At 35.9% G+C, this 22,065-nt stretch overlaps 1 protein-coding gene across 6 annotated transcripts in view; it reads left to right on the forward strand.

Annotated features, from left to right (window-relative positions):
• Window positions 1–21,419, forward strand: part of SLC25A21 (solute carrier family 25 member 21) — a 231,216-nt gene extending 209,797 nt beyond the window's left edge. For 4 of the 6 annotated variants that reach the window (XM_063160346.1, XM_063160348.1, XM_063160350.1 and 1 more), the window contains 6 exons: window positions 5,963–6,022; window positions 8,488–8,595; window positions 12,610–12,774; window positions 17,766–17,947; window positions 18,770–18,822; window positions 21,275–21,419. In XM_063160346.1, the coding sequence (XP_063016416.1) occupies window positions 5,963–6,022; window positions 8,488–8,595; window positions 12,610–12,774; window positions 17,766–17,947; window positions 18,770–18,822; window positions 21,275–21,354 (648 nt within the window). In that variant the 3' untranslated portion in view covers window positions 21,355–21,419. Of the gene's footprint in view, window positions 1–2,439; window positions 2,632–5,962; window positions 6,023–8,487; window positions 8,596–12,609; window positions 12,775–17,765; window positions 17,948–18,769; window positions 18,823–21,274 lie in introns of all 6 variants that reach the window. The other 2 variants (XM_063160351.1, XM_063160347.1) reach the window with 2 other exon arrangements.
• Window positions 21,420–22,065: the final 646 nt, after the last annotated feature.

Below are 22,065 nucleotides of genomic sequence, written 5' to 3' on the forward strand. Positions count from 1 at the left end.
AAGTTATATTTTAGCCTCATAAGTGCCTCTGGTTTACATATTTTGTTTTACTGAAAATGCCTAGCAACTTGCAAAACAACTAACAGCTTAATAAATTAACACAAGGAGTCATTAAAGAAGCCACTAATAAGTACTTATTTAGTAGGTTTGAAGTGCTGCCCAGGTTTTTTTTGTGCTCCAAATAGCACTCTGCTCAATACTCTGTCTTTTTAAGAGATTGAAGATCGTAATGGATACAACTCATTGTGCAAAACGTTTTACTCCAGCTCTCTTACAGTTATAGATGCTAGCCTATCAAAGTGTGTTTTCTGTCAAATGCTGATCTGATTTTCTTTTATTATCCTTTATTTTGATTTGTAGAACAGGATTTTAGTAACATTCCTAAGCGAAATACTTCAATTCATCAATTTTTTCTGTTGAGTCATTCAACCTTTTTAATTAAAATCTAGTTATTAAGCACATCATTCTAAAGTTCTAAATCTATCAAAGCAGCCATTGTGTTAAGAGCAAATGTTTCTTAGTCTTTTACTTCAGGACTTTGAAGTTTCCATAGTTGCAACAAATGTGTCTAAAAGCAGTTATTATACAGAATGTCTTGATTTTCCTTTCTTTCTTTTTGTTGTTTCTTTCTAAAAAGGCTGCATATGATTCTGGTCCTTAGTCTGCAATTAATCATTCACATTCCAATTCCTTTACAGAGGAATAATATTTGTATAAAGTGACAGGATGTGACCTTGTAACAGAATCCTAAAGGAGTTCTGGTAATGCCATCTTCTTGTTTGCACTGGCATTTTAGATACAAGTGACACATGTCACTTATCTCAAAATTCTTTAATTAAACCAGGAAAACTAAAGTCCTATTTGCAGTCCCATTGCAAAGTGGCAGTAAAGAATAGATAGATAATATTTAGAAGATTCCAAATAATTCATTTTCTTCATATTGTGATGCTTCCTCTGTCTCTCCATTTAATTTCATTTGAAACAGAATAAAGTAAATCTGACTGTGCTTTTTAGATTCCAGCATGTATTAGTTAAAATACTAACCCATTTGATTTCTCCTACCATTTTCAGTCATTCATAAACTTCAAATCACTTTCCTTTACTCAAATTTATTAAATTGGCTTAAACCCCATGATGTTCAATATAATTGTAGAATCATAAAAAGATTTTCAGTTGGGAAGGATCTCTGATAAAAGCAGAGCTGACTTCATGGTTACATCAGGATGTTCAGATGCCTTGTCTGGTTGAGTTCTGAAATCTTAAAGAATGGAGGCTGCAGCCTCTCAGTGCTCGTCCTCCAGTCCTTAATTCCTTTACTGTGAAGAATTTTCCCTTATATCCAGTCCAAATCTTCCTGTTGCAACCTTTGTGTGTTGCCTCTCATGCTTCTGTTGCTGGCCTCTGAGAAAGTCTGACTTTTCTGTATAAAATTTGAATGGTGGAAAACAGAACTTGAATCACCTTAGTTTTCTTGTCTCCAGGCTAAACAGACTCAGTTCTCTCAAGCTCTTTTACATCAAGAGCTTCTGGCTCCTCTAATGTCTTACTTGTCCTCTCTTTGTGGGATGCTTTCTGCCTGGTTCTTGGACATCTATGTGAGAGCTGAGTTTTCTGCAAACATGAGAATCAAGCTTAAATGTTAAACATGAGAGGGTTTTAATTTAATAGTTGAATTCTTGTATTATTTACAATATTCTTTTAAATTTGCTGCTGCTCCAAGGACATCAGGATAACTTTTCTGAGACATCAGCTGTATTCTACATTAGAAGAATTCAGTGAGAGAACAGGGCTGATCAATAATGTAAGGACCTGTATAATGGAACAGTTCACTGTGAGATGTCATAGGCCAGTACAATTTTTACCATCCAAAGTGGAATTTGTACCCACGCTTTGACCTGAAGAGAATCCAACCTATCTCAAATTTCCATTAACCTTATTTGGCTATGACCCCAGAGAAAAAGTCATTGCTTTCTTTGGCCCACCCTCCAATCTTTATTCTTCTAATAGTTTTCCTCATTGAAACAAGCCTCAACTCTCCCTTCCTCACTGCCTAAATGACTGGTGAGATTTAGAGGAAGACTACGTTCAGACCAATGATTCTGAGATTTGAGAAAGCACAAAAGGAAAAGAGGCGTTTTCTAGGTTCCAGTAGCTTCTTTTTATGTTTGTAATGAAAGTTTCTAATTACAGTGTCATAAAAGTGAGTAGAGAATAGACAAGCAAGATTTTGTACTAAGAAGAAATGTACTTATGCTACTGGAATATTCTATTTATCTGGTGTGTATTTTTGCACGTAAGAATAAAGCTATTAAAATGAAGTTATTTAGCCCCAGTTTTTCAGTTAAGTGTTGAAGATAAAGCTTCATTTTTAGTCAACTATGTTCCCATGTCTGTCTTACTATTTCTTTTTTTCTCTCTTTTTATTTCCCTTCTAAAAAGAAAGCTGGTATTTCTGGAAGATGAAAAGTCAGAGTTTATAACTTTCTGTTAGATTGAACTTGGAGGAAAGAAATGATGGTGCCAATACAATGGTTAACAGATGAACTTTTGGGGCAAATTTATATTGCTCATGTGTTCCCAGACATCTTGTTTCAAGCATATATTTTTATCTTAGCATTATTGAGACATCTGGTAAGTACTTTGGCTATTTTCTGTGTAACTTCAATTAAAGTGTATCTTTGCCAGATGGACAATATTGGTTACTATATACACAAAAGCATGTTTTAAATATGCTTATTCTGAGAAATTTTTTGCACAAAGCTATTAACTTAATGCAACTGTAGAGGAAAAGACAAATTATGCTGTGTTTTTAAAAACATTTTAGGTGGATGTATATAAAGTCATATGACACAGTATGAAATCGTTCTTTTTTGAAAAATTGTATGTTTACTAGCCACTCTAGTACACCCAGCAACATTTATATTAAATTTTATTGCTAGTGATTTTTTTCTTTTAAAAATTATTTAAAGCATAGTTGTTTTTATTAAGTAGTTATTTTATTTATGACTCTAGGAAGCTATTGATTTTAAGGTAACATTTTAAAGACCAAAAAAATTGCTGGGTAATGTAATTCTGCCTTTATTACAACTATTTTACAGATCTGTAACACTATGGAAAACATTAAGGAATACCAGAAATTCCATTAAAGGTTAAGAGGGTAACAATGACTAGAAAGATGCTGGAGAGAGAATAAAGCAAATTTTATCACAATAAGAAATTAATTTACTTCAGTGAAGCAGCTTACCCTCCCACTTTGTTAGACCTCTATTATACCTTCAAAAAGATAGAGCTAGAGTTTAAGTAACACTTCTCTCTTTTTTGATTATTGTCAAGGCCAATGCAAAAATTTTAAACATATTTGCAAGATGCTTGCAAGGTTAATGTTCAATCTTTACAGTCTTTGGAAGGTAGTCAAAATCTGGATCCCAGTTCTAGGACCTTTTCTGCAAAATGATATAATAATCCCAGCTGAAGATATAAAAAAATATCTGTCCAGTGACCAGAGTGTCAGCCCATCAGTTTCCAGAATTTTACAACCCAATTTTGCTTGTGTATACATATTCCCTCTTGCTTTAAGACAGTGGCATTATTAACACATTTACACCCAATTCTCAGATGGCTTTGGTATGATTCTAGTGACTTTTCATTTGAAGCAGGTCTTGATTGAAAAATTTTATTGACTTTGCCATAGGACAAGGTTCTAAACAAGTTCAAATGAAAATGTGGTGCTTATTACTTATGTTCCTGTACACGTGGTTTATGGAATGGCTGTTTTGTTCTGATAGGTCTGTAGTACTGAACCGTGAGGGACAGAGCTTGTCTTCTTTGGCTGAGACTCAGCACAGGCCACACAGTCTTTCTCTCTTGTCTTAAAAATTCTGTTCCCTTATGTTTCTTATGATTCCCACATCTCTATTGGCCTCATTGCTCGTTGCCTTCCTCTTGTGGTGAAACAGTTTGGTTGTCTCATGCATCAGCAGATGCTGTGTGGAGGGATTGTAGTCCCCTCGGTGGTCACAGAATTCACCAACATTCCAAGGATCCCATCTTCATCTGAACCAGCTTGCTCTGAACTAATCACATGTCACAGGCCAACATTGGAAAGCAGATGGAAAGTTAAAAGTTCTGGCCATATACTTTTGCTAGACTGGGATGTAACAGCTCTTGCACTGGGAGATATGAACCCGCACTGATGCAGTCTTGGTGGAACTGTGACAGGTTTTTGTTCTTCATTCCCATCATACCTGACATGCTGTGTAAAAGCCGCTTTATTTTGCATGCAAAGATGTGAATGTTTCTTAGACAGATTACAGGGCTCACAAATAGCAAGCTGTGGTTAGAGACCTTGTGTTGTTCCATGTGTGAAAACTATGTGGAATAACACCTGCAGTGTTTCTGGTGTTACCCAGAATTCAGATACCTACTCTTTTTAGCCCACAATTTCTGCCACCCTCATGCTAGAGGATCATTTTCACTGCACTCGCATCTGTCTTTTGTGATAGCAACTAGACCGCTTTTCCAGTGACTTCAGTAAAATGTTTGCAGAATATGAATTTAAGACACTATGGGGTTTGTTCTGTAATCTCCTTCATAAACTTATCAAACTCTCCCGTTCACAACATAAAGATTTTTCCCCCATTTTTCTTATTGGAAGACTGTTTCAAGATTCTTTTATTTGCAAGAAAGCTTCATCAGGTCTCCAGTCACATTCTACTTATATTTTGCTTTTACACCTAGTTTCTTTATGTTACTTATCTTGTGTTACATTCTCTTGCAGCATCTCTTTTGCTAACCTAAACAAGGAAAGCAGTCATTCTCCTTCAGTCTTCATTCTTAAAGCTGTCTCTAAGTTCTCCTTAATGGTCCTGGTAGCCCTGTTTTGAATATGATGTAAACTGAGTTGGTTTTTAAATAATAACCTAGATTGTGTGTTGTATTTCAGAGGGCACCCCCCCAATAATTTGTAAAATGTCACATATACTCTTTCTCTAGAGTATAAGTTGACCCATGCATCTTAGACTTCATGTCCACAGACAAGGAGCTGGGCAGCAAAAGTCTGTTTGCCTGTGCCAACAGGAGCTTTCTCCTGGCTTCAGTGCAGTCAGTGCTATTCCAAACCTTCTTCTTGGACGAACAAATCCACTCTTTTATTATGCTTTGATTTTTATAAGAATTCAGAGAAGTTATTCTTAAAACTAATGGGTTTGGATGTCAAGACATGGTAGGTTGCAAAGTGAGCCTTTGCAAATGCCTCTCACCATGTTGGTGCAGGTGAAGCTGATTTTACTTTTTTCTGGAGATTCAAACACCCATGAGCACAGCTTTCAAGACATCCTCTAAGGGATTGCAGATGCTCAGAACATTGAAGTGCCACTGTTTGAAAGCAGACAATTGAGTGAAGGATTTATTTGTAAAGAGAGAACAGGAAAAGAAATGTACCTGATGACAGTAGAAGATTATATAAATGGCAGACTTTCCATCTTCAAAATACACAGTTATATCTCTCTCATGAGAAGCAGACTAGTGTTTGAGAAATGCAAAAGCAATTGCACCACATTACACTAAGGATGTGGGGGTGATTTCTTGGGAAAATTGTAATATCTGCTACTACATTTACATTGCTATATGATAGTTAATGCCAGAGGAAAAGGTTATGAATTTAAATTGGTCCTAAATGATGTAAGTGAACTCTTAGATAAAGCCTTATTGCATTGCACTTATGCTGCTATTATGCATGACACACTAATAAAATCAGTTCTGAAGCCTGATTGTCTACTGTTGCACATCTAACACTGCTACAGAAAGTGTGAAATAAAAGTGGCTTACGTTTATTTTGCAGAACTGTGTGCAGCTGCTCAGGATATGAGGTAGTGAAACACCATTGTAGTCTGCTTTTTACTAATTTGTATAAGTAACTAATAATCTTTTTTCAATTCAATTTCAATCTATCTTCTATTCACAGTTTTTTACCTTTGAACAATACAAGAAGCTTCTGGGATATGCATCACTGCCACCAGGGCTGGTATGTATGGATACAGAACTTTGTGTTCTGATAAAATATGTGTCTGCTGAACAGTCTGTCTCATCTGCTTCCTCCCACAGAAGAAGCCCAAAATTAAAGGGTCCGGCTCAATCCAGAGTTTTTTAAAACAGACCTGTCCCTTGATAATAAAATATTGATAAGCATATATGAAAATTGATAAATTATGTTTTATATCAAATGTCCTCAAAATAATTCCCTACAAGATCTTAACATTCATGAACATGGATAACAACAGCCACATGGAAGAGAATGTATAAGCTTGTCATTCTTAATTCTTATGAAATAACAAAAAAGTTGAACATTATCAATATTTATTTATTCATGTCATCGTGTATAGTTTAACACTTCAGCCTCACAGTGCTATTCTCCAAGGCACAGTACAACTATAGCAAAAGTAGAGATCTCAGTCTTATTTTAAAAAGTTTAAAATTTTTTTATATATGTAATAAAAGAAACAATTATTGATAAGAATTGCTATTTCCTTTGAAGTCCTTTGCTACTTCATTGGTTTAAAAACAAAAGGCAGGTCATATATATACACAGAAATGTTTTATGCAAAGATGCAGCTTGCATGTGTAATCTGCATTCTCATGGGAACATTTCATCATCATTTCATCAGTGTAGATCTTAATTCTGCCATTGTGCATTAGGACTAAACTACTTTTTGTAAGAGCTACTGCTTCTTGTGGTGTAAGAATGTAAATCATAGTAAATATCTATTTTTCACGATGATGACATCACAACTTCAGGAAAGAATTGATCTTTTTAAGGCTGCGCTTTAAAGGTTTTGGCAATTTCAAGTCTCTTTTAAAGAGTATTGCTTCCAGTGACATCTCCATTTAATTGCAGTAAGTGAAAGGTCATGGAATTCTATTAACCAGGTTAAAGCAAGTTTCCTCTTCCTCTTAGTCATTCAACTGTCCCTGTAGCTGTTTGCAGTCTCTCCTATTTTATCTAGTATTTTTCAGCAGTAGTCATCCTTAGGTGTATATAGAGAGACTGATACTTGTTCTCTAGCAAGTGGAAAGAACAGAATTGAAGGTTCTGTGGTACCCCAGCACTTTTTTTTGAAGGGGGGGAAATAGGCTGAAAACTTATAAACAAGCTATTGCATGTTTACAGGCTGCCCAAAAGCTGCTGTGATTCATAAAACAGATGCAGCAATGCTTAGAAGAATCAGAAATTCCTCATACTTTCTGGTGCAGTACATTATAGAGGCATTTTTGGTCCTAAGGTAGTGAGGGAAAAAGAAGACTAAGGGGGATTCTGGTCTAAGCCAGGCAGAATGTTTCTATGTACCTCAACAGACCTCATATCAAGGCAATATTTATTACTAAAAGACAGGTGTATACATTATCACCATCTTCCTACTGGCTTCCATCTCATGGTTGATGATGAAATGTTCCCATCTTACTGGAAAAATCTATTTGTTGGTAACACAATCTTCTCCAAAGGCAAAAGGACTGGTGTTTACCACTACCCCTCTAACTTTTCGTTCCTGTCTTTCTTGAGCTCTCAGGAGTCCCTGCTCAAATCCCTCTGCATTAAGTAAGTTTTTTCTCACTATTGTTTTTTCCCTTACTATTGCTTCTTTGAATTTCAGCAAATGGATTCATTATAACGTATTTTGGTCCTGGGACTTTTTTCAGTGCCTAGAGAGTTTGGAGATGTTAAGTGAAGGCAATAAATGTGTAAAGTGATCATTAAACTTAACCTCTCTGAATTTTCTCAATTGACCTAAATATTTTAATACTATTTTTTGTTTTAAAAAATCTTAAAATGTTCTGCCACGATGGAAAGCAAAGCAGTGAATATTTCTATATCTATGACTGAAATGCCACCAGCTTCCATAAGTAAATGGAGTTAATTCATCCTTGCAATGAATGCTGACATTTCCCCATGTGCCGCTCACTCCCATTTCAACCTTTCTAGGATTTTTAACTACTAGGTGAACATTCTATTTGTGCAGTTTGCTTAAGTACTGAACAGTTTTAGTTTTTAACATGTGTTTTTAAGTTAATATGTTAGCATTATGTGCTTAATGCTCAGTTCAGGGGTTTTATTTTTTCCACTGCTGCATAGCTACACTTAAATTTGTGTTATTATTCAGAGTCCACCCAAAGATAACATGAGGACATTCTTTTGCCACTTTTTCCATGTTTGCGCAATCATTTGGTACCATATTTTCCCTTCCAGCTGAAAAGAGAATACATGGACTTGAAGTGCTACAATATTTTGTTTTGATTGTTTTGGAATATGGTTTATGGTTATTGTCATATTGTCTTCATGAACTGTCAGCATCTATCAAGGGCTAAAGTTGTTTAGCAATAGAATACTGCTGCATTACTGTAGTCTTGCAGTTTGCATTGTATCCCTCAGTTTCACAATCTGATGTAGAGGAAGTATTACTCCTTAATACTCAATTTTCATTTGAACTGTCCTAGGCATTTGCAGTTGCTGGCTTGGGATCTGGGTTGACAGAGGCAGTTGTGGTTAACCCATTTGAAGTAGTGAAGGTTACCTTACAGACCAATCAGAATGCTTTCACAGAGGTAGGAAAACTGCTTCCTTCTCCTTTTTCCATTTTATTGGACATATTGCATTTTGAGGTTCATATTTAGAGCAGAATGTCTGTAATATATTGGTGAATGCAAATGATTTCTCCATAAACTAAACAGAAATGGAAGAGACCCAACAGCCAATGCCCTCAGGTATGCAGAGATGCCTGCAGTGTTGTCAGAGGCATCAGCGCCTCCCCTGTAAATATTCTGTGCCTGAAATGCGCCTTCATCCTTCCTGAGCAGCCAGCAACCCAGCACTGTGAGGAATTGCAATCCAGGAGTGCAAACCTGAGCCCCTTGGACACAGCACACTTACCCCAGCAAGCTCCAGATTTCAAGTGAGCACTGGAAGTTAGCATAAAACACCACGGCCCTGTGCCCTAGACAGAGTCCAGCTGCTGTACTTTATGCAACGTTTCTTGGATGAAATTACTTACAAGACTTCACTTTTATTAGCACAAACTGGAAAATTGTTATATAACAAGTACATTGATAATTTAAATTCTTGCCCAACTTCAGAGTTTTGTTATTCAAATATTGTTTCATCCAAAGGAGTAATTGTACAAAACATTGGCCACGATTCTGGGTACTGCTGAAAGGGGGAAAATATTAAACTGGAAAACAGTGATTCATGAAAATCAAGTGTTCTCAGGAATGCACTATCTTCTATTAATTTTAATGCAGAACATGTTTCAGGATAAATGGAAGGAAGGCAGTAATGAAGTTCCTTTTTCCTTTTCTCATTTATTAAAAATAACAATTGTCAAACCATCTTTTTCAAAATCTTTTGAGGAATCAGCTGTACCATGGTAGGAGTGCCAAATCACATAAGCATTCACATAAAAATGTTAGCTGAATCCCTGGCGGGACATGATTTTTGCATATTCTACTATTAAGTTTTGACTGAGTTAATACTTGCATGCCTTGTAGCACTCATCTGCACAAATTGAACAGTTTTGGGGGGCGCACAGTAAAGAGATTTATGACCTGGCCATTTACATAATCTGTTGGGGCCAAGCTCCTCAGGTACACTCTGGAAAAATACAGCTACTGATTTCCACATGTCATAGAGTAACTGGTCCCTACTCCATAACTCATCCAGAAAAGCACTTTCTTCCAGAATAAATTTCAAAATGTTTGGTATACTCCTGTTCAATTCTCAATGCATATGAAAGACATGTTTATTTGCTGCAAGTCTCCAGTCTAGACATTTTTTAAACTTGGGCAGCAAAGCCACTGAACAGATAAATAATGCAGAGAAGGAGTCTAGGATCCTGGAAGAGAGACTGAAAGTAGGAAAAATCAATGTATGAGGGGATCTGTCTCTCAAGAAGATGATGTGATAAAAATTATTAACTATTACTCCTCCAGCAGTAGTGAACAGATATTCTGGATCTTTCTGTTTCACAGTTGTGAAGATGTAATTATCCCAGCTTAAAAAAAGCTTTTAAGTATAAACAAACCACCATTATGTTTTGAACAAACTATTCCTTGTAAAGTTGAAAAACACCAATGTATCCTTTAACTTCATACATTTTAATTTTTTCTCTACTGCAAAATTTATAAACCATCCCAAAGTCGGGAATGGTTTAGTTTGTATATTTTAGCCAATTATTTTCTTTTGTTACAGCACCCCTTCCTTGCTGACTTTCAGAATAATACAATAATTGAACTGTAGCAACTGTCCAAAAGCATTCTGAGTTGTTTTTATTCAGGTGAATATTCTCTAATTTAATTTAAATGCAAAATTTCACAAAATCCAAATAATAGTATATTATCATACAAATAAAATTGTGACAGAATGGTATTTGGACCCTACTAGAAACCTAGTTTACATTGAAAATATTAACTACTTGCTCTAGGGAAAAAAATCCAAGCAAAATTGAGTTCTTAAATCACGAAGATTGTTCTATCACGGACATGTTAATTTTTAATATATCTTTCCAAAGCGTTAGAACTTCAAAATTTGCTGTAAATTAGAAAAAGCTCCAGTGACTTAATACCTTGATATCAAGTTCTCATTAAGAAAATGTTAAAGAACATTCCACAATAAAGCATGTAAACTCAAGCCCATTGGAAGAAGCATGTCCAGAGGTTATATTATACAGCACAAGGCATTACCATGCACTGTTTTTCTAAAAGGTTTAAGTAAAGTGTGTACCTATCCCATTGTGGAGCTTTCATACTACATGATGAAACCTAATGCAATTCACATATTTCTTTGACTATTGTATAGAAATAATAAATATATCTTGTTTAAAAGGAACAAGGAAGAGCATGAGCACATACACTCACACCCAGACTCCAGCACACCCCCAAAGCAAATATTCACACCCTGCAGTGACAGCTGAATTGTTCTGTGGTAGCAGATCATCTTTCCAGGGCTGAGAGATTTAAAGAGGAAGGCCACTACAAATCACGTATCAGCCCTTTTGTAATCTGGATTGCTGTGGGTAAAAATGATGGTGGCTTTTTGTTAAAGTAGACTGCAAGAAGTCCAACACCATGTTGTTTGGTTTTCCTTTTTTTTTCCCTTTCCCTGTAGCCTTGGATAACTCACTGGCTATAGAAGCTGGTGTGATAATTAAAATCTTCTCACCTGACATAAGAGTTATGATTAATTAAACAAATACATTTTTCTGCTTTATGATGAGAAGAATTTGACTCCAGATTCCACTGCATAGGTCTATATTAAGTAAGAGTCAACAGCTGTGTGAAGTGCATTAACTCCAGATGTTTGTACAATAAATTCCTCTGCCTAAGGTCCTTCCATCATCAATGATGAACCGCAGACCTTCTATGGCTTCATCAGTTGACATGATGACACCTCCTTTGGTAAAAGGGGAGTGCTGCCAAAGAGAGTCCTCTTTGTTACTATAGGGCTGAAAAGGGAAGTCAGGTGTAGACATTGCAGGTGTCTATATTTGGGCTTATTAATCCCATCTCAGGTGTTCAGCAAGTGTGAGGCTTCGCCTCTGAGGCATGAGTAAATCCATACTCAAGACAAGGGATACCAGGGGACACCTTAATATTGAAGGTCGCAGTATTATTTTTTAAAGATCTAATGTCCATTTTTGGAGCACAAAAAGGATGTCATTGCTAGTACCCGTGTTTTGCATTTCCATTTTAGAATAGATTCTGACTTGAAATCTTGGGAGCAGATAGAAAAGTAAACTCCAGTATAATATATGCAGAGCATTAGCAGGATAATATTAGTTGCAAAATATGAAAAAAAAAAAAACCAAATTAAACTTTTTATTAAAGATTAAACTCATCAGTCACCTAAATAATCAGTAATATGCTGTGTCAGATATAGTAGCATCATTTGGCTGATGCTGTGGATCTACCACAGTGATATTTTGAAATGGAAAGCTATTAAACAAATAAGTATATTGAAATTAGTGGTATTCACAGTGGTGTAGTCAAAATTCTTCTATATTTTCATGTTTGAACCTCCTAGTGGAAGTCATGTTTTGCCTTTCTAATTATAGATTTGGTTACCCAGAGCTTTATGGCTTTATGGCTTTTTTTGGCTTTCTACTTTGGAGAAAGCCAAACTCTATTCACCAACTTTTTGAAAGTAATGTTTCTATAAAGCTGCTAAAAATGTAAAATATTCAGAAGGAGAATAGCTTATTCTGAATATCATGGTATATTCAAAAAAAGTTCAAAGGTGCATGTAAGTCAGGCAGATTCTGTCTGATATGAGACAGTTTCTTCCTTTTTGTCTTTTGTGAAATGAAAATCTGTTACAGTACTACTGTTTTACAGTACTCAAGTCCTGCTTTCATCTTATTCTGCAATCAGAAAAATGAGGAATCTTTTTTTAATTAAAAAAAGTCATTATTGGTCACAGGAAAAGGAAAATAACAAATACGGTGATACTTAATACAAAATTATAAGAATTGGCAGCACTGTGTTTGTCAACAGCATGGAAATTATGCTATGTTTATTGTTTTCTTTTTGTAAAGATGATCTCTTCCTTCTTTTGCTTAACTTGTGTAGCAACCATCTAGCTTTGTTCAAGCTCAGCAGATCATTAAAACCGGCGGCCTGGGCTCCCAAGGACTCAACAAAGGCCTCACTGCAACACTGGGCCGTCACGGAGTGTTTAACATGGTTTACTTTGGATTCTACTTCAACGTGAAAAACGTTCTTCCAGTCAATAAAGTAAGTTCTTCATACAATGCAATAGACAATCGGATAAGAAGTTTGACATTTTTATTCACACTATTTTTCTGTGCAAAGCTGTGGTGTTTAGTGATCAACACTGACTAACCTAGCTCTGTTTTGCAGAAATCTATAGCATTTTAATGGAAGCGAATTAAGGACTCAATCTTCTCACTTTTTAAGCAAAGCTGAATGTATTCATATTTGAATTACCGTTTTTATGAATTCCCCTTTATAGCATGGTAGCAGTGCAAAAAGGCAGTGAATGAGATACAGACATGTTGTGCTTATGTTGGGTATGTATGCAATTTTTTTTGTGGAAAACTGGCCTAGAAGAGAAGAATCAGTTTCTAGAAATTCTGTCAGTACTCACATAGGGGCTAAGCTTGCAGAGGTGGCTGAGCTGCAGGATTTAGGTTATTTTGGCCAGGCACAGGACCTATTTACTCAAAAGAGACTTCAACCTAGTATTGAAGGATGACAGGGAAGTTTCATCTTCATGAGAAAGAGACAGTCCAAAAGAGGATGTAAAGGGTCATGCACAGGGACTTTATATCATTTATAATTAAAGAAAAAAATCATTATAGCTGTAATTTCACTTAAAGAAGTTTTGATAGTGCTATATTACTTTAAATAACAAAGGAAGCAAACATTCCCTTTGCAACAAAAGGAAATTTTACAAATGAAAACATGGTAATATCAGCAACTTTTGAAATGACTGTGTGAGAAACAACTAATGGTTTATTAATGATTCCAGTATGCTACTTATTGAAGTCTGTTTTCACTAATGTGATTTTTAGATGATGACAGTTAAACAGTCACAGGTGTAATGTGCAGTGATATACATGTAAGAAGGTGCAATTCACATCAAAAGGGATCGGTTTCTATTCCCATATGAAGTAACACCTCTTTTTTTTCTGCACTTCTGAGTAGCCTGGTATTTTTGTTGGCAGCGTTGTGTAAATGGAGAAAACCTCCACTTCTTATTTGCAGATTATTACAGTAAATTGAATTGTTCAAGAGCAGCTGACCCACAAGTTTCTACAAGTTCCTTACAGTGTATCTAAGCATATTTTACAGTGCACTTTAGTCACACATTCTAAAACTCAAGGCGCAGGAACAGCTTGTTACTAAGATAGGAGTAAACACTTTTGTGTTGATCAAAAGATTAAAAAATTATAATCACTATGCAGAAAATTCAGGAAAATATGCAGGTAAGGACAGAGGCTAGTGTGTAGCTTCTGTGGGAATCATGGGAAATATTCTTGCATAGGAATTGAACAGTAAGCATGTTGAACAGTAAACATGGCATAAGCATGCTTTCCTAGCCTTTCAGATTTAAAAAAATAGGAAACGAGTATTACATTATTAGAAAGATTCAGAGCTTTATGATCTAAAGGAAATTGGTACTTTATACAGATTTTGTATGATGCAGAAAAATTTTAACATCTACAACTTGGGTTTAAATATATGTAGCAAACAAAAGGGAAATTACTTCAATGTCAGCCAGTGACCCAGCTGTCCTCAAATATTAGCAAAATGAAAAGGCAATTTAATCAGTGTGGGATTAACTGCAAAAAAGTGGGGTTTGCCTGATGCTTAACCACTGCACAGTGCCTTACATGGTGGCTTGCACAGTGGCTACATCTGTGCTGGTAAATGGAGTGGCAATGCTGAAACTCAGCTGCCTGTGCTGTTAAACATTGCCTGGCACAGCTTTGGCCCTGGCCAGCCAGAGCAGTGCCTGGGTGTGGCTTAGGAGCCAGTGAAGGCAAGGAACCCTTCCTCATGGGCTGGCTTCAGGCAGCCGGTCTGCTTTGAATGGTGACAGCGTTCCATAGTGCTGATAAAGCTAAGAGCACTCCCCAGGCCAGCCAGTGTCAGTGCCATAGACAGTCTGTACAGAGACATATAGCCAATAATTCTGATCAAACTTCCATTAAAATCAATGCAAAACTTACCCTGAATTTAGGAAGACATAGATCAGGCTTCATCTGGCTGGTGCTAGCCAACATTATGTCTCAGGTACTTACATGCATTGAATTTCACTTCAGTGACTGCTAAATGAAAGTATTTGACAATAATCTATGACCTGTAACAAATCTCTTCTGTCAGTAGGCAGGTACTAGAGGCTTAGAGATATCAAACCTGTACAAGGAATTTGGTAGAAGCTGGTTTGCAGTTAGTCTGAAAAATATTTAACAGTTGTTAATTTGTCTAGATTTCTCACATACTTGATTTAATTACAAAATCTGGGTTTTTAACTTTGTATATTTTGCCAGAAAAGAAAGTCTTAAAGCCAGTCTTGTAATATTGACAAATATATAAAAATTGTGAAATTAGAATGCTACACTTGTGAAATAATTTTGACTATTTGCTGTCCACCATCTGTAACATAAGTGGAAAAATATATCAAAATCTCTGAATGAGCTTTTTAGCCGTCAGGTAAACGGTGCATTAAATTTGCATCCCAGTTAGGGATGTTTGCTGCCTATTTTGCCAAAAACAATAAATCTTGTAGGTTGAGTGGTCAAATGATATCAATGACATGTGTGGGTTGTAAATGTCCATAATGAATAATTTCTCATATGTTCAGTCTATTCTGCTAAACAGATCATTTACAGCCAACCCTGTGCTCTGTTTTCTGAAAATGGAATAAGCCAGATTTCTTTCAGTGGCCACTAATGTACCAACCATAGAGAATTAGCAGCTATGCCTCTGCCCTAGCAATGAAATTATTTTTCAGATGGCATCTACTTTTATAGTGCATTTCATAGATGTCCAGCAGCTTTGCAATTTTTTATCATAATTAGATTTTCTTTTAAACATTAGTTTCATTAAAGCCTTTGCTCACTACCACCTCCAAGTGGCTGCCACATTTCTCAACAGTATGAAATTTCCTCCCACCTGTTAAAAGCCCCCTTCCCTTTGAAATGTGGCCAACTGCAGGACTCATTTCAAGCTGGGCACTGCCAGCCCCACACTGCAGATGTGCCTCCTGTTACACGGGTGCAGCATCAAACCAGGGGTGCTGAGCAGTGCATTGCCTTGTAAGAGAAAGGGGCTCTGAACTCCCAGAGGCAAAGAGGAGATGGGAAACCCAAATGGGCTGTTCAGCTTGGTGGGTAAGTGAAATAGCAGACAACAGTTTTATTTTAGTAGCTTTCAGATCCGTGCCAACATAGAAATTCTGTGTAGGAATAGAGTGAAAAGCAGATGAGCTGCAATGGACTTAAAGAAATAGCAAGCCAAGGTGATTTAGGAGAAGATTGGATCAGAAGGAGTAGTGGAGTAACATCAGAGCCACTGAGCCTGGTTTTCAGAAAAAAAAAAATTGACACCCCTATTTATATTGAATCTTTATACTAATGAAATTGCTCAGATGGTACAGTGATTAATTTCATAGAAATTAACCTTTCCCATGAGGTTTATGATAAAAAAAATCAAGTTGTAGCAAAGCTGGTGTTGGCTATGGTACATTTGGTTGGAGTCCAGTTTTGTAAATGGGCAAAAGGGGTCTTCTTTTCTTCTCTAGATACCAGAAATATTGGCTTTATTCTATTTGCATTTAAATCACTGTATGTACAGAATGAAAAGAAATTTTTTGCTAAGATCTTTGCTTAAAAAGGGCTACAATTCATGTACCACCAGGAATTCTAATTTTTAAGTTATTATCAGTATGTTTCATGTTTTGTGAAATCAAGCTATGAGTTTTTCTGCGTATAATAAAGAGCTCTGCTTATTTGACATTTCTTTCTTAACACCTGTATGGACTTCATTCAATGTATATTATGGAAGTTTTAATTTATTTTTCTTATCACTAATCTGGAAACAAAAACTTCTTTCTTGGTTTCTGTTTCATTTAAAACCGTACAGGTTTAGGAAACAAAAAACAATCTTATTTTAACATTGTGCTGACATTATAACACAGCAAGATCATTTGTTATTTTAATAATGATTTTCTATAATTAAAGAACCTTCATGACAGAAGTAAGCTGCATATAAAGAATCTGATGTAGCAAAAAAGTGTTCTTCTGTTAAAAACCAATAGCAAAACCAAATTATGTGCATAGGAAATGTTCTGGAACAAGCTTGCCTGTGACTTCCACTACTTAGAGAAATAGGATTAAACCTGCTTCAAGGGACTTTGACTCCCAGATAAACTCTGGGTTCTTTGATGTCATAGAAATGCCAAAGTAGGAGGTCTTTCTAAAAGATCAAATAAAACCCAGTTGAACTGTGAACTGCGAGTGAGCAAAGTTTTTAGATGCACTTCTAACCTACTTCTAACTTTTACCGTGTGCATATAGTAGGGTTCAGAAACAATCTGTTGTAAATTCTTCAGCCAATTAGCTGAGTGAATTACCACCGTTTATAATGCGCAGAACGTGGAGCTCTCTTGCCGTTGTGCCGAGTTGGATTGTTAATAACAGGAAGCTAGCACTTCTCAGTACAGTGGATCAGCTACATGTGAAAATAAATGTAAAAAACCTGGAGGGGAATGGCAGCAGACTGAGATTAGTCTTTATTTAATTTAGCATTTGGGGGTCCAACACACAAATGAGTGTTTTAGTAGGCTTCATGGTGGAAGTTGCTGTCATTTGTAAAATATTCTGGCCAATTAGCTAATAGTGTGCTTGGATTTCTCCTGTTTTGATACAGTAATACTAAGTACATTGTGAAGCCCAATTATACAAATCATCCCCATATGCCATACCAGTCTTTCTTTATGAACTGTGTTTATAAATCCTGTGTGAGGAAATGTGTACTTCAGCAATTTAGACCATGTGTAAAAACATAGCCAATAGGATTGTCAAGAAAACAAGTTCCAGCATAGGAAATCCTAATGTGTTCCGCTAAAATAACACAAGTGTGTTGTGTGAGTTTTCTGATTAAATGCTTATTACTTTATAGTGCTTAACCTGCACAGGTCTTCCCATTTCCCTTTTTATTCTTTCTTTCCTTTTTTTTTTTTTTTTTTTTTTTTGCAGGACCCAAATTTGGAGTTTTTGAGGAAATTTGGAATTGGGCTAGTCTCAGGAACAATAGCCTCAATTATTAACATTCCTTTTGATGTTGCAAAAAGTAGGATTCAAGGACCACAGCCAGTTCCTGGAGAGATCAAGTACAGAACCTGTTTTAAAACTATGGCAACAGTCTATAAAGAGGAAGGGTAAAACATTCTTATTTTAATAAATGTCCAGACCTCTGTTTTAGTTTGTATGGGTCCATAAAATCACGTTGTTGTATTTCAGATTTGATGAGGACCATTAAGCCACCCTGAATTCACCCTGAATATCAAAAGAACCCAATGTAGCATTTTGAAAATTTATTTTAGAATTACAAGGACATATCTTCCTACTACATATGAACTTCTACAAGTGACTTACAAAATGATTATTACATTGTCAAAATTTATGTTCCCCAAGTAAATGCTTCATATATCTCATGTGTAAATTTTTCAATTCTTCATTTTGCAAAAGGAAAATAGGAACAGAAAATGGACTGTTTCTCAATTTAATTTAATTTTTAAAATGCAGGCCTCTCTACCTTTAAAATTATTGCTGAAATAATTAAACTGGGGACAGATCCTTGTGGTAATAACATTTTCCAACTTTTAAAAACATTTCTCAAGTGGTGACTGAGTTGTGGCTTTGATATTCAATTATATCAGTCATTTTGTCTCTATATGCAGCTGTTGTTAACAGACTTGTCTTGAAAGTAAACCCATCTCACTGATTAAAGTCATATTTCTGATTGGCTAGGCTCACAACATTGCTTTTGTGACTGAACATTGATTAACTTTTCTCTTCATCTGATCTGCCTCTGTAAAATGTTAAAATCCAGATACAGCCTGCTATTGAACATGTGTAATTTCAAATAATTGCCTCTAAGTGCTTTGCCAGCATTTTAACAAACATATGCTACAATTCTGTTCTTCTTTTAGAGCAAGAATATTGTTTGAAATGTTTTGTTTGTTATTCTTCTGCTGCAGATTTCTGGCTCTGTACAAAGGCTTGCTTCCCAAGATCATGAGGCTCGGTCCAGGTAATTTTCCTTCTGTCATTTCTATTTTGCTTTTGTTCTGGCTTTCTCTTCCCATTTTTACAGTTTCTTGAGAAAAATGTAGTAAGTATCAGTCAAATAAATTATTTAAAATATCTTTCACTTTGAATGGTTTCCTTTTAAAATAACATCATCTAGTAGTATCACAGATGGATTTGGCTAAATATATGTCTAAAAAGAATAATTTACACATATACATCAGAGAATTGCAGGTTCAAGTAAATGCTAGTTTGTGCAACTGTTTTATTTATGAACAAACCAAAGCACATGCGAATGACAGAACTGTAAAACTTTTGGCTGTTTCTTTAAGTTTCCTATTCCTTCTTATGTGATATTTTGAGTCCATTAGCACTATTCCATACCTATGTGAAGTCAGCCTAAAATGCAGGTTAGACTCTCACTATAAATGCTCTCAACTAGTCAAGGCACAGCCCAAGCATATCAAATTCCAGTTACTTTATTCTCTTATGCTCTATGGGGACAGACACTAAAAAGCTGATAGCAGAGCTGGGAAGAGATTTGTATGGCCCTGGAAAACTAAAAGGACAAGGATATCTTAAAACTGGGGTTGTTGCTTGACCCCTTCTTAGTAATTGTTACTCCAAATGTGGGAGCACAGTGGTTGAAAGCTGTATCTTCCTTGGCTTTTAGAGTTGTTTTTTTCCTGACTGGTTTTGATTAATCATGAAAGCAAAGCACTGGGCCCTCAGACTTTTTCAGTCCACGAAGGCAGTCTGTGTCAAAAAGAGCAGAAGCCCCAATTTGAGCAGTATCCCATTCCCATGAAATTGTATTTCCAGTTGTTCAAGCTGGTTGTTTAATATGCAAGAACACACATAGGTAGTGCAAGTAGGTACAGAGCCTGTTCTGCAGTATAAAGGAGGCATTAGGTTTGTCTGTAAATGTTTGCATATCCAATCCATCTGGCTGAGTACTAGACCATGCCTGGTTATTGTGCAGGGCGAGGAAGGTGGGGAGGAGAAACAAGGAGCTCTGGAGCTAAAAGCCTTTTCCCTCACACTCCAAAGATACTAGGTTACATACAAGACAAAGAGAAAGCAGTGTTTAGCTTTCCCAGTACCTCTTAGCACAGCAGATTTTGGAATAAAGTTTTCCATCTTACAAATGACTATGCATTCTGGCCCACATCCAGCAAGTCAGTTACATGTGAACTTCATTCTAAATACTTCTGTAGTTATATTGGCTAACTAACATATAGGTTTAACTTTCTGATGAAACAATAATAAAGTCTTTATTATGACTGGGAAGGTAATTCCTTCTTCCAGCATGTGAGTGTTTACAGAAAAAGAGATACACAAATAGATCACACAGTATGAGATTTGGAATCAGCCTTGATTTGAGTTCAAATCACATCTTAGACTTTTTGTCTATGATTTGTTTGTTGGACAAAGCCTTTTGCAAACATCTGCTCTGTCTAGCTTCCTGTGAGTTCCTTTTCATAGAGGGTTTCAAGACTGGTGATGGTTCCTTAGGACAAATGATATGGAGAAATTCATGTAGTAATTCCTTGTGCCTGGTTGTCTTAGCCTACCCCTAGAAAGGACAGCCCAGTTCAGCAGAAGCCTCATTTGTTAGAGGTGCCACTCCAAGCCACCAACTGAACCAACAGGCAAAGGCAAGAAGATGTTTATACCCCAGTGCTGGAACCCACAAATAATATATCTTTAATCATGCAGCCTGCTTCCCTTTATCCAGTTCTCCAACTAGAAGCTTCTCTATCTGTTTAGTTATATATATACCTTCTGAAATGTTCTCTTTTTTATCTCACACAGTAATACAGCCCAGTTACAGTCTGGCTTCACTAACAGTAAAGATATTTTATGGCTTTCAAGCTGGGATTTTATACTGTTACCAATTCTAGCAAATAATGCCATTTCATTAGACCAAAACTTTGCCTGTGGATTTGTAGCCAGGAAAGATTATACTCACTTCCACACCAAGATTTTCTGCTTTAGACATGGTGAAAAAACAGGTAAAAACCTCTCTTGACTCTTACCTGGAAGTGTTCCTATAATCCTGAAGATGAATTTTTGCCATTCCACCAGTCAAGTTGCTCTTTCATGGCCAAATCTTTTTAAACAGGCACACAAATATACATATATTCAGACTAAAAGTGTCACTTTTAGAAGAACAAAGAAAAACATTAATCTTGAAAAAGTATTAGAAAAAATCACACTGAGAGTGAATTTGATTTAATATACGAGCTATTTACATCAACTTTATGATCTAATATTAAGTAAAACTGGTATGGTTTATGAATTGGTGAATTTTTAGTGAACTCAGGAAATAGTAGACTTATCCATTTTGTAAATAAGGCTTTGCCATATTCTTGTTTATGTTACACTAGAAGTGCTCTATAATATCTTGCAAATACTGGATTTTCTATGTAGTAAAATAATATCTTTTCTTCCAGGTGGTGCTGTGATGCTTTTGGTTTACGAATATGTTTATGCATGGCTTCAGGACGCAGTTAATCACAAGGAGCATTTCTGAAAAAAATACTCTTTAAAATTGCATGCATTCTAAAATACCCTATAATAAAGCAAAAGTGATTCTTATTCTTTATGGTGTTGAATACCCTCAGATTGCACTGATGTTAATACAATTCCAAACAAATATGGTCTCTAGGTCCTGATCCAAGAAAACATTTAAGTACATGTTTTTCTGTAAGTGCATAATTAAATAGCACTTGACATTTGTAATTGTTTTACTGGACCAAGAGAAAATATAAAGCAGACTTAAGACTGAGTTTTCAAAGGACAAACTGAAATTTCTGGACACAGAATCATCCTATGCAATTGCATACTTTTTAAAAAGTTTCAGCTGAAATGGCAAAATAAAAATTATCAGGGTATTTTAAAGGAAAAAAAAGGAATAATCCTGGGGGGGCAGATACTAAGCTAATGTAAACTGACAGCTCCATTTACTCCACATTAAGAAAATGATCCATACTCTGCAACTCTTCAGTCAGTCTTGGGTCCAGTTTCAATTCAGCCCAGTATGATTTCAGCATTCATATAAGAGCTTTTCAAGTTCTTCAGAGTTTGGATAGAAAAGAACTGCACAAGTAGCCACAACCTTAAAAACATGCATACTGCAAAATATCCTACTTGTTCTTAGCCATATATATTATATAAATCTCATTCAGATCAAAGATACTGAAAGTAATTAGAATGCATCAAGTTGCATAAAAAATCAAACCAA

This window comes from Melospiza melodia, chromosome 6 (assembly GCF_035770615.1).
Source record: "Melospiza melodia melodia isolate bMelMel2 chromosome 6, bMelMel2.pri, whole genome shotgun sequence".
Taxonomy (NCBI): Eukaryota; Metazoa; Chordata; class Aves; order Passeriformes; family Passerellidae; genus Melospiza; species Melospiza melodia.